The 14,119-nt window shown below is 34.2% G+C and overlaps 1 protein-coding gene across 5 annotated transcripts in view; it reads right to left on the reverse strand.

Annotated features, from left to right (window-relative positions):
* Window positions 1–8,422: 8,422 nt before the first annotated feature.
* PRDM16 (PR/SET domain 16) overlaps window positions 8,423–14,119 on the reverse strand; it is a 48,839-nt gene continuing 43,142 nt past the window's right edge. For 4 of the 5 annotated variants that reach the window (XM_075190160.1, XM_075190162.1, XM_075190161.1 and 1 more), the window contains 3 exons: window positions 12,419–12,658; window positions 11,099–11,273; window positions 8,423–9,285 (listed from right to left, as the gene is read on the reverse strand). In XM_075190160.1, coding sequence (XP_075046261.1) covers window positions 9,151–9,285; window positions 11,099–11,273; window positions 12,419–12,658 — 550 coding nt within the window. In that variant the 3' untranslated portion in view covers window positions 8,423–9,150. The remainder of the gene's footprint in view (window positions 9,286–11,098; window positions 11,274–12,418; window positions 12,659–14,119) is intronic. The other variant, XM_075190163.1, reaches the window with a different exon arrangement.

Consider the following 14,119-nt stretch of genomic DNA (forward strand, 5'->3'; position numbering starts at 1 on the left):
GCAGGATAATTACCTACCCAGGAAAAGAGATTAACTCACCTTTGCATGATTAAAGAAATCCTGAAAACATGACCTGCTGATGGTACTTGTGGAGTTGAGCACCTTTGGTTTCTGCCATATGGGGCTACACTGAGCAGCATTTTAAGAGAGAGAGAAACTAAAAAAGATTTATATAATGAACGTTGTGAGTCTTAAACAGGAGGATTAACTTCGAAGTGACGCTTACACTTTGCACAGAGCGATGGCTGAATAATCTAAGATTGGCGGTGGAAAACAAAAGCAATTTGCGCTACCGCAGCAAGTGCGTGCCATTAATGAGGTCCTTTTTTTTTATCCTTGATTCTTCAATGCCCAATTACTCCATACTGTAATATTTTATTTAAACATAATATTCTGTGTACAGGAGCGGAGAGAGTCTGAGAGTCACCGTCAGAAACGAGGCCGACTCCTGTGTCCTGCATATTAAATACCCACAAATATCCGATATCCCAATGCCCACCTTGTTATGTAGCCACAAATGCCCATTAGCCTTGACGTCCAGCATATCAAATATACTTCACACAGTAAAGAGGAATATATAACAATACACTAGACACCTACCTGATGACCATCAGTGTTGCGGTCACACTCTGCCAGGACCAACTACTCGGCCGTGTTCCTATTGTAGGGGAAGCAGTTCCCTCACCACCAGATGGTGCCAAGCTGTGTGGTACCGATGCCTCTATAAGTTGCCCTCAGCCCAGTGCCCCAACCTCAAGTTTGTTTATTACACAGGGAGGCAGATTTATAGAAATGTTTACAGGGAGAATGACCAGATTGGCCGGCAACTCCTCCCAGGCCCGCCAGGCCTACTGGCCAATGCCAGACTTGCCATATTACCAGTACACGTCTGCTGACTATAAGACAGTGCCAACTTGGGACTATTCACAGAAGCACCTCTTATGGCTGTTACAAAAATATAAACATCAGTACAGGTATATTTCCGAGGGACTCTCATCCAAAGGTCTAAACAGATGTAACAAAGTCATAGACTACAGGTAAAGTAAAATAACTAACAAAGGCTGCACATGAACGTATTGTTGCAGCAACTGTGTGTCCTTCAGTGTGGTCATTTTCTAGATTACATACAGAGATAAAAAAAAACTTTCTGAAAACGGATTCCTCCAAGTATCAATCACTGGTTTTGCACTTTACTGCAAGTGGGGAAAAATATGGAAACTAATCGCCCAAAAAGTTACCCACAGCTTTGTTTTATATTTTTAAAAGGACTGGAAGAAGATACAGACTGATAAGTGACACCTCCATTATGTAATTCAGTGTGTAGAACAGAGTATCCGACACAATGACAAATGTATCCAACAGCCTTCGACTATGTAAGAAAAGAAACCTGATTGATCCCTGAAGTTTCTAAACTTATATATAAAAAAAAGGAGAGAAGAGTTAGAGGGAGGGGAGTTAGTTTGATTTTTTGTTAATTTTGGGAGGTTTGCTGTTCGCGAGAGAGGGGGGGAGAGGTGACATTATAAAAGGAAAACGTCGAAGAATATTAAGGGGTATATTTACTAAACTGCGGGTTTGAAAAGGTGGAGATGTTGCCTATAGCAACCAATCATATTCTAGCTATCATTTATTTAGTGCATTCTACAAAATGACAGCTAGAATCTGATTGGTTGCTATAGGCAGCATATCTACTATTTCAAACCTGCAGTTTAGTAAATATACCTCTAGGAGTTAAAGGAGAACTCTGATTCCAGGAGTGTTGATGGCTGCAACACCACTGAAAGCCTACAATTCTTTTTGTAAAGTGGTGCAGGGTATAGGTGTTTATGGTACCCAAATGGACACTGCTAGCGAACTAATCGTGATGACTTCGAAAAGATCACGCCCCCCCCCCCCATTAACCACTAAACCCCAGCTGACTGAAGTTCCTATTTTAAAAAAAATAAAAAAATATCAGGATGATTATTACTGTTCCGAACTCTCCTACTCCGGTTGACGTAGGGCACAGTGAAAACAGGAATGGCACAACGCTGGCGCTTACTGTGATGCCATCTTGTCATTTATCAGCGTCAGACAGATTTAGAAGAGGTTTTGCCACTTTTTCAGGCCTGCTAAACGCATGACACTGCCTAGCGTTACCAACCAGGATCTGCTGTGGTGGACTGGACATCCAAATTTGATTGGTCTGTGCGTGGGAAAAATTGTAAATGTGCATTTGTACTTTACACTGGATTAATTTTTAAAGCTTGCACTAGAAATTGCTTTGTAAAAGAGTGGAAAACAAATGAACAATTAAATTAGGGTTCACTTTACCGCTGCCATGCAGAATGAAAGTACTTGTGTTTAAAATCTCAGTTTAGTATTGATACATATATGACACAAGGTACTGGGTAAAGGAGAGTTTGGGGAGATCTGCTGTCATGTGACACTTACCTTGATTTCCGATCGGTTCCTTTAAGAGAAACGTTGGAAAACTTTTTGAGTTATTTGCAAGCTAGATTGTTGTACCCAAGTTGGCAAAAATCTTCAAATCTGTCAAAACCGAATCAGTGCCAGATCTATATAAGCTCATGTTAAAAATGTATTTAAAAGTATGAATTTGATTGGCCCATATTTTAATATTCACAAAAACCACAAACTGAAGCAGCTTTTTAAAAAAGCACACAGGTTTATTGCATATCAATCTCATGTATAAATTCATTGTAGCATTGGAAAGATTACATTTGGTATACATTCCTATTCTACAGCATTAAACTCAAAATCAGCTTTCTTATTCATTATCTTAAGGAATTTCTCTACTCAAGTACATTTTTCTTATCACAAGCATCAAAAAAGAATTTCTCCCTCCCCACAAAAAAAAAAAAGAAAATCGCCTTTTTTGTATTTTTTTTTTCTACACTTCATATCTTTTTCTTTATATTTTTCCACATAAGCGATTTAAAAATTTTCATATTAAACAGCTGCCCTCTCTATATCATCGGCAGCTTGAAGCATCAAGTCCCGGACAAAGAACCTAAATCACATATACAGTAAGTGCATCTACAGAATTTTTTTTGTATTTATTAATTTTTTAATTTTTTTTTAATTTTCTGATTTTCCTCTTTAAAAAAAAAAAAAAAATAAAAAAAAAAAATCACAAAACAGACACAATGACTGCTAGCCCACCGGTCATGCACAGATTTGCCTATGAACATAACAGAAGCAATATACAATCCAGAGGGAGATGGAACAGCAAACAGAATTGTTCCCAAAAAAAAAAAAAAAATTCTCCAAAAACATTGAAATGAAATCCAGACATTTACAATTGTTTTCACTTTCCAGCAATGTACATTTTTTTAATAGGGTATACAACATTTTTTTTTATTAGGGGATAGAAGATAAGATTTATTTTCATGTATTATTTACGTTGGTTGATTATGAACACACATCTAATGAAAATTCAATGCAGTCTCAGAGGACAACTTTGAAAATTAATAATACGTTAATACGGATAATTTAAAAAAATGTGTCTCCTCTTCTTAATCAAACTTTGTGCATCAATGTGAAAAACAGTTCCTTGTTGTAGGTGAAATTGAAAAAAAACCCCACTTAACATCTTGCTTTAAATAAATACTTTAGATGAGCGGACACTTTTTAAATTTACATTAAAGACGGCAATGGCTGGAAAACTGTTGGTCCCATTTTGCACCTTCAAAATTTACATTATTTTTGCTACTTGGCAGATCATGTTTTTCAAATTCTGTACAATTGGGCCATGTTATGTCAAACAAGTCAAGACAATAATTTTACTGTGCTACAAGAAATTAAATTTCCAAAGTTTTAAAATCACCACACCTTGTCACTTATCAAATGAAGAACCATCCATACTTCAAGGTGCGATTAATTTGGATTTGCCTTGGGCTGCAGTAGTTGTCTTGCAACATATCACTCAATATCCTGTGATATACTGACTGGTGAGAATATGACCTCATGACCTAAAAATAATGACTCAATGAAAACCAGCTGCCCCAATAGTTCACATTATGGATATTTACAATAAATGTTCACTAGTATTGTGATCTAGACATCCTGTTCTGTTCAAATGATATTCATGGACATGTAAGAGAGACTGTCCATTTCAGATTCTCTAATAATAATAAGACATTCTAAATAAAATAACTAGTATGTTTATTGTAATAAAAACATTCATAACATGCAATCAGCATCATAACATTTGTAAGGATTTCTTTTAACCTATCAGATTGGGGTAGATTTATAAAGCCTTCTAAAAAAGAAAAGTGGAGGTGTTGCTCATAGCAACCAATCAGATTATAGCTATTATTTTCTAGACTGTACGAGATAGAGGATAGGTAGGATTCAATAGGTTGCTATAGGCAACACTTACACTTTTCATTTTTAGAAACCTTTAATGTTCAGCTAATGCATTAAATTATGCTCATGACTATGTGGTCTCTTGTTCTCCAACACAGGGGGAGGGAATGTCGGTATTAATTAACCACTGACAGCAAAAGTATAATTTACGAAGTAAAATTAATTCGTTTTGAGAACTGGAGAGTCACTTAATGGAAAGTTATTTTAGTATTTTATTTATTCATGGGAGCTGCTAATATGCTTTACATATTTACTTTTAGCAAATCTTGCCCAATAGATATCTGCTGTAAGTGCAGTTTACATTATAAAAAAGGTAAAAATAATAAGTAAATATAAATAGTTTAAGTGCTTTGCACTGTTGGAAAATAAGTAGTCTTCTTCACTAATGAATGTTGGGATGTAATATGTTAAATAATAACTTTAAAACAATAGTCCTTATTCAACATAAAATATGAATTTTATCCTTTTTAAACTTGCGCTTAACCATGAAATGTTTTTTTTTTTTTAATATTGTAAAAATGTTTTACAGTAATTAAAAACAGCCTATTACTACAAAATTATATATTCATTACTAATATATCTTGATGTCTTTCTATTAAAAAAGCTGTGGCCTTGTAATTTATTCAGATATACCCCAAAACAATGGATGATTTTGTAATAAATAAATTAAAACAAAAATACCCCTTTATTGTAAAATGCAATTTAATATATAGATCACTAGTTTGCAGACAAACTGTGGTGGGCTTATTTGTGAATATTTTAAAAAATATATTGGTGTCTAAATGCAAGAACACAAGTATGTTTTTATTTCCATTGCAAAAAAACCCAAAACAAACTGGAAAAAAAAAAACCCCTCAAGATTTGCACTATGTAAACAAATAGGCTTTTTCAATATTTAATACATGCTATTGAAAATACCCTGGAGATAATTGAAATAAAAATATGATTTGCCCCTAGACTAAAATAACTAAAAATAAATGTCATGCTAGCAAGCTCATAAGTTCACGTTATAAATTCATTGTGAATTTAAAAAATTTAAATGTAACAACCTTGCAAAAAATGCTGGTGGCCATATATATATATATATATATATATATATGTACATACATATAAATATACATACACACGCATGTATATTTGTAGAATGTTGTAGCTACAAAACGTGCTTGTATGATTACAAATGAAACCTTTTTTATTTTGCTTGGTAATATCTCCTGAGAGTCACTTTTATTAGCCTCTTTGCTTTTTGGAAGAGGGGTGTTGCCTGCTATTTAATTTCCTTTTTTGTAGTTCGCATACTAGAGGGAATTATTTGAAAGAAATCCTTTATTTGACAGCTCACTGTTCTAAGATCTTGGGCGTCTTCCAAGTTACACAGCATGTGGCTCTAAACCTCCACTGCATTCGGTTTTCCCTAACTAAATTAATTTGTAGAAAGGTTCATTTTAGGACTAATTTGACATTTTATGACTGTTGTTGGAGAACAATATATTTACTATCCTAAATTAATGAGCTCTTAGTTTACTTAACACAAATAATACCAATGATTTTTTTTTTTAACTAATGCCTAAGAATCTAATGAGCTGGATTTTCCTTTAAACACATGATGATTTTAAGTCTGGTAGGTAATCTGGAGTTATATAACAGCACTTGGCATTAATCAACAGAAGACAATGAATGCTTAAGATCAATTCACTAAAAGTGTAAATTTTCAAAGTTTACGTGGTTGGTTAATATTGTTTATAACTTGTATTATTTCCCACTGATTATTCCATGCATTTTCATACTATTCACCCTTGTTTGCAACTTCAAAGGATAGTGATCTGACAGCTCTGTGTATTTTTGAATTATGTATTTAAAAAGGGCAATATTACTTTCACAAAATCAGAATACAAATCAGGAAATAATACTAATTAATACGGATGCCTCGTTAATGTATAATTTAATGCTAAGCTTACTTTAGTTAAAGGTGTCTTGATTTAAAACCACATGATGCTTTTTAAAAAAAAAATTATGGTGCAGGAGACCTGATCCAAGTTAAATGTCATTTCTAGGAGGGAACTTCCAAATTGGATGACATTACAGACACGTTTTCCATAAACCCAAATTGTACGAAAATAGCTCACATTATTGCCTTGCCGTCCATTATAATAAATTCAGTGCCATCATAAATGACAAGAGAGAAAAAGGAGGATTTCAGTTAATGTTACAGAAGAATAATTTATACTACAGCAAAATCTGTTCCATGTCCTACAAATGCGTTGAGCCATAACAAACCACCCAGAAATTGAAGACATGCCATGGATTCAGCCATATTGGATTCGCAAAATGTAGACTGTCCTCTTTAGGAAACAAAGCATAACATAACACAACTTTATAAATATTCTACTAAAATTCCAGAGCTTGAAAGAAGTCTCAAGAATGTCTTCAAAAGCCCACATTTAAGTTACATGTGTTTGGGGGGATTCCATCTCCTCCAGTGTATATATTGAAATGCCGTTGTGATAAGGAAATGTGACGTTATGAGATCGGTCATCGCAGCTCTTGACTCAAGTCCCATTCGAATGATAAGGCTTTTGAAGCCTTCAATAAAGGGATATGTATACATTATTACACTAAATATTCCACACACCTAAATATTTACATTTGTTTTTTCTTAATTCAACCAGGTGTCTAGTGCTTTTAATACAGTACATTTACAGAGTGCTTTTAAACATCTTTGAGCTTTGAGACAGTGACATATTTTAAAAAAAATATGGCACTCACCATTGTGTAATCGTGAATTTAGTTTCTTCATATCACAATGTTGCTGTTTGCTTAAGTGAACCATTAGAAAGTTAATATTTTTTTAAGACACAAATTGTCTTTGTACACCCTCCCCTAACACACAACAAATAAATACAATACTTAGGCAAAAAAAATAATTAGAAACAAAAAAAAAATGTACAAACATATGATTGTCTGGATTACCGCAGCAAGATCAGGTGTGGTAGTCATTAAAACTGACGATTGATCACAGCTTTAAGCCTCTATCTACTGAACTAAAAGAATATGCCCGAAAAAAATGATATATTTTTTAAAGGCTGTAATTTGCAAATGACATACTAAAAATTGTTTTGTTTTTTTTACTCTTATTTGGCACACGAAGTTTTCTAACACCGTTTATATTGTACAGCACAAAAACCTTGTTACTCTGCTTTGGTCCTTCACTAGTCACTTATATTAACATTTCTTCACAATAATGAGATCTAATGCAAAAATACTGTTATCGAAGAAAAAATAAGAAACAAATCAGAGGGGCAAATTACAACATATATACAGATTCATATTTTTTTTTAACTTTCAGATTACTATTTTATTTTTTTCATTTTTATTTATTTTTTTTTTATTTGGCCCCGCTACAGAATAATTTAAGATAACAAAATGGAATTTTTTTTTTACGCTCCTCCTAAACGTATATTCTACCAAGAGGAATGACTTGTTGAGTTTTGAAAATCATCAGGACAGTATAAAATGGCTGTATCCGCAGCTTCAAATAAGATCAAGCTACATCAGAAAAAGGCAGAAGACCTTATGCAGTTTCAATATAATTTTAAATGTATATTTTGTATCTCTACATTATTTTTTAAATACCCCAGTCAAAAAATTTTGTTTGTGGATAGAGTCCTCTCATGACAAAGGTTTTAGACACTCTGCCAAGGAGATGAATTCCTACAGACAACAGCAGTGGTCTCTGCACTGGTATTCAGATTAACGCTTTTGCAGTTTAATTGGCTACCTGTAAAGTCCATTAATAATTCTAGTTAAAATAATATATTTCCAATTTATTAGAAAACATCAAAATTCTTTTTAAGGCACACAGTCAAATCGCAAACTGCGTGCCATAATAATGATACATACCTATGCCGATGGAAGAGGATGCAAAATATACCATCCAATTTAAATTACAAGCTTTGTAGTACGCTTTTCTTTTTTTTTTTTTTTTACAATTAAGCTTAATCCATAACACATTTGAATTCTTAATGGACTTTTTTATATTAAACATTACAAATTTCCCATTTTAGAGAATTTTATTCCAATTTTTTTTATACACAAATCAAATGTATAACAGTTTGTATTCTCTACCATCAGGATACACATAAATTGCATTTTTTCTCTACATACGGTCATTGTATTGAAATGTATTCAGACCTGTTATTTTGGAATATACTTAATTTTGCAATTGAAATTATCCATGAACTAGATCTAAAAATACATTATTGTTTTCTTACAGTCACTCAATGTCAGGCACATAGGTAAACTTTTGCTTAACAAGTCTGTCTCCAAGGTGACATATTAATGGGGTCTAGTTGACGCACCTAAGTGGCCAATGTTACAGCTTTTTCTTACAAAATAATTTTGTACAGCACCATGAACGTTTCCACCCATTGTACGGGGTTTACTTTTTATATTTTTGCTAAGTAAACTATTTCTAGTGGTTTTTTAATGCATGTCTTATGCTTGGTCGTATGAGAATTCACAAAAGAGAAGGATGTACTGAATGTGCGCCATTAGAGATTGGCCTATCCCATGGACAGGAAAAACTTTTGAGAGGACCCGCAAAAATAAAATAAAAAAATGAACAAAAGTGATGATTAAACAGTTGGAAAGTGGCAGGAAACAATTAATAATTTGCTTCCTAGCAACACCTCGATGCCTTTAAGCTATCTTCTGCTTTGTCTGAAAAGGTTGATATTGTAACATTTCAAATTGTTTGTATGCAATATTTGTATTTTTTTTTTACAAATGGTTCATAGGGTTAAAAACCCCCGATTCTGAGGCGGCTCCAGCGATGTTCAACCAGGCATCCAGGGAGTTGTGGGAAGAGGGGTGCAGAGGAGTATTTTCAGAGAGAGACAACATCATTGCATAAGCCTGTGGGAGGACAAAAAAATAATAATGTAGCAATAAAAACAACTTCAAATATTGTAGTGAACAAATACAAAAGTGGAAATTATGAAAAGGAAAAATATATAACAAAATAAAGTCAATCATAAGTTTTATAAATTTTAGAATGTCAAACCTATTAGGGGAACTTGGCACAGATTGGCCTTTAAAGTTGCTATGGGAACCACTGGTGGTGCTCAAGACTAAGTGGCGTGCATATCCAAATAATTTATCAGACTTATCGATATACATGAATCTCTGCATGGTCTACACTCTTATCGGTAAAAAAAAAATAGAAATGTGCTTTTTTATAACTTAGAACTGTATGCTGTGTACGCATAAAGAGTCGCCATGACAACGATTGTGCCGAGGTTGGGTTGAAGATATTTATTTGGGTGGCATTGATGTTGCAAGAATATTCCTTGACTGATGCTTTGTTATTTGTTCTTCTTTACCTTATGCTTATATCACAGTGTGCATCCAATCCATATTTTAGAAATTGGAGGACAAGAAAATATTTTCTGTTAATGTATCTACTCACTATGATAATTCTGTGTCCTCTCAACTTGCACTTCAATAGTAGGTACATTAGTTTTTCTGAAATAAATTATGCTTGAAAAAATAATATTTATTATTTTATTTGGTTAGAAAAGACCCTTTATAATTTTGTAAGACCAAAAAACTTTTGAACCAGTACTGTTTGCTATTCACTTTCAGCTGCCAATGGCCCAATCAAGTTTGTTCCTGCTCTATTTTATTTTAGCAATCATTCTTACCACTGGAAACTAAATTCCACATCCACAAATGTTGAGATAATAAGTGGGTGGTGACCTTTTCCTGATAGTTCTCTTAATAACTCAGAGATTTAACAATCCAAAAACTAACAATTGTTATCAACTTGAATAATCCCTGACATTCTATAGCAAAATAAATTGATGATAAATAATCTAATTATGTGGTAGCGCCACTTCATATTTATTCATTTCATTCATATTAAATGACAGAAAATAACCTATAATAACCTTTGGTAACACAATTAGGTTTGTTTTTCCCACGATTGAACATAGACAGTTAGTACATTTAGCAAAAATTAGCAGACATGTAACAGAGACATGCGAATGGCTTGCTTTGAAACAAAAGACAACATAAAACGTAACAAATCCAGCATCTTAATTTCTCACCAACCATCATAATAAAGTTTCAGAGCATATTATTAATACCCAAAAAATAAAAAAATTGGCCATGTTACAGAATCTATGTAATAAGGTTATTAATTTATTTCAAGGTTGGCAAGAAAAAAAAAATTAACAGGTGACTTTTGACACTGTCAATTCATTTGTTGTTACTGTCTTTTCACAAATGTTTATTTTTATTAAATAAAATAGCAAAGTATTTTTCTCCCCATCAATGATTTTTATTCAGTTTTTTATATAGATGCTAGCAAATAAAATAAAATATGGTTATTTTTTTTAGTTGAGTAATTTTCTATTTTTTCCCACAAACGTCATTGGCCAAAACAATCAAATTTAAAAAATTTGGAAAATGCATCTTTATGTAATTTATTCCATAAGTCAACTCAGATACAAGTTATTTTTACATATATGTTTTTAGTCGAGTGTTGGATTCTGTAAATATGCCATAAAAAAAGTACGAACTGAAGAGCATTTAATTATTTTATTTTTTTTAACCATTTTATATTTATTTTTACAAAGCATCAGTGAATTACATTATCTTATATAAAGCTGTTTCAATACGGTTTGGGTGGCAAGCTATGTGAAGTAATTCTGTATACTGTACCTACCTGGTTTTTAGCCTGCCTGTACAGAGTTTCTTTTAATGCCTCAGAGTCTAAGGTGGAATTAAACACATCTTTTACTTCAAATGCTTCCTCTGCTGTTTTTCGAAGGTCCAGCCCCTTCCCAAAATTCGGAATCTGCTCCACATCTAACAGGCGGGCATCTTCCTCCTCAATACACCTGTACCAATGACCAGGGGAGGGGAAGGGTGTGACCCTTCATTAGCTTGTCTGGCCTTCATTCAGGCTAGCCAATGTTGCAAGTTCGCTACAGAATCTTGGTGCTATACGCATGCACATGTAATGGTGCTTACAGACACAAACACATGCACGGAGGAGGACAGTAACAGAGTCAAATGCAAGAAGCTTCTAAAATGGATTAGACAGACACGCTTAAGATGAAAAGTCAAATATGAAAATGTCTTCTACATAAGAATGCATGTTCTACGATGAGTGGTAGACAATGTCAACAAGACTTACAGTGTTTAGCTCTTTAATATCATTAGTGGGTCATGCTCCAAGAATTGGTCAAAGTCTAATTGGTCTTGTATCTTCCAAATCTATAAAATGTTAGTTTTTCCTACACTCGGTTTGACTGGATCTGTGGCTAACTTGGCTACCCAGGTGATGTGCCCAATAGCACGGTGGTCAGCTTTTAGGCTGAATGATTAAATAACAGAGTGCCCCATTCAGTACAGACTACTACTCTGCAATCGGCAGATTTACACATCTCAAAACATTCCAATCGATTTTAACCAATCGTTTCGACCCACACAAAATGTCAACGGTGGCTGGGTGACCAAATTTGCATGGTTATGGCCAACATAGAAAAAGTTATGTATGTATTTAAAATGTGTTGATATATTTCTACTGGCAAACTCTTAATAGGTATTGTACACTTCACTGCCCTGCTTTCATTAATTGTTAAAAATGAGTCCAGTCAAAAACAATGGATGACCAATTGGCCGCTCAAGTTGTCTATTTTTTCATCATGATTTCAGATTCCCTCAAAGTTCCTTCACAATCGATTATACGAAATAAAACACGATCCAGCCCACATGTGTAAATTTGGGACATATATTAACCCTCTTTATGAAAACCAGGTGATTATGTATCGTTAAAGTATTCTCAACAAGGGTATTCCCATATCTGAATATTATTTGTCTGGAAATAAATAAATGTTACTCAAGGTGCGAGTGTCTAATGGCTAGTATCGTTCTTTACGTCTTGCTTTTACTTCAGTATCAGTATAAATGACAGTGGAACACAGAAATGGATCATGGAGATTAAACGTGGCGTCAGCGGGCTATGAAAAAGGCGACTGACCTTCGGGTGCGGTCGAAACTCATCGTGAGAGATGTGGGTTCTTCATCTTCCTCATCCTCCTCAAAGGCTTCCTGGGTCTCCATTGTAGGAGAAACTGTTTCATCTTGTGACTTGCCCGTTAGACTACCATCTTCATAGTCTTCTTCTAGATCATCATCATCATCTTCATCTACATCTTCTGGTTTCTGGTTGACTAAGCCACAACACTTAGAACTGCTATCGATATCCTGAATTTCTGTTCTGAAAACACCAAAAATGAAGAGAAAATAAGCTTTATTGATAACGAACACTTCTTACATCATTGGTTCCTTGCTGAAATGTGGAGTAACCCATCAGCTTTTTCGAGCTAGTGCACGTCAGACAATTAAATCAAAATAGTCACTGCACATTCGGCCTTTGTTAGTAAATGGCACTTATTTGTCTATGAATTCAAGGATAGCACAGAATGGAGTTCAGCTAATTTAGTCGGGCCACCGTGGAAGTTAAATTTCATCCACAAATATGTATGGCAAAAAATAAATTGAGAATTTGTTTGAGAGAATCTCTATTAAGTCCACAATTTCAGTAGTTGGAGAATCAATATGTGAAGATGGCGGGGGGGGGGGGGGGAGGGACTGAATTCAGAACAAAAGTCTCTTAAAATAATTTTTTTTACACACAATTCTATAAGAAGGTTAAAATATTTAAAATAACAAAAAGTAACAGACATCATAAACGACTTTTATATCACTTAATTCATTAAACAACTTTTCTGTTGGACCCAGTAATAAAAGATTTGTGAACTGATTTATAGAAAATAGAAATATTGCCCCGATAGCGTAAATCTGCCCGTAAACCAAAGTGAGGCCGATTCACTCATCGAATCGAACCAAAAAAGCTCTGCGCCTCCCAAAATCAGCCAACTATCATGGAGGGAGTCTCATTGCTGTTTTATATTCTAATTTATCTAGAAATAAAAGGTAAATAATGGATCAAATCACTTTACACATGGAAGTGAAGACCGTTCAGCTCTTAGGAAAGCTACAGCCAAAAAAAATTAAAGCGTCAATCCGATTTTTTTTTTTTTTCAGTCTCTTTTTCCTGAAATGTCTTTTCGGAACTCTGGATCGTGTCACTTAATCTAAACACATAAGTGGCGTGTTTGTCTTAGACTGTTTCACTCCGTTATTCTTTATGATAAATGCCCACATTCAATTCTCTCTCAGGAATCATTATGCCAGTCTGAAATGTAGTCCTTTTGTCTATCTTCATCCCACAGCAGGAAAGACTGAATGATCTCAAGTTCCCTTCAGGAAATGCCACAAGCAGTTTATTTCTTAAGTATGCAACCTAATGCTTTCACACCCTCTTCCCCAAGACACAAACTCCATAAAGTGGTGATTAATGAGACAGACACAAAACACGAGAACATAGTATTGTGCAATTGCAGAGCCATTTTAGATAAGACTGGAGGTCTGTGAATTTATGGCTCGGTTGAGAAACAGCCGTGTATTCTTGTGTGCCATTTTTCTGGCAACTTTGATTGGGTGTCAGGATTGTGTCCTGTGCTATTTCAACTTCCATCCATTAAATTTGACTTAAATTTCGGGGGCCAGCTATGCAACGCTTTGTAAAGAAACTTTATGACATTGCTTAAAATATATATGAAATTACTTTTAAGAGGCAACGATAGAGAATAAACCAGTTTGCAATTTAAGTTCA

Source organism: Mixophyes fleayi, chromosome 11, assembly GCF_038048845.1.
Source record: "Mixophyes fleayi isolate aMixFle1 chromosome 11, aMixFle1.hap1, whole genome shotgun sequence".
In the NCBI taxonomy this organism is placed as follows: domain Eukaryota; kingdom Metazoa; phylum Chordata; class Amphibia; order Anura; family Limnodynastidae; genus Mixophyes; species Mixophyes fleayi.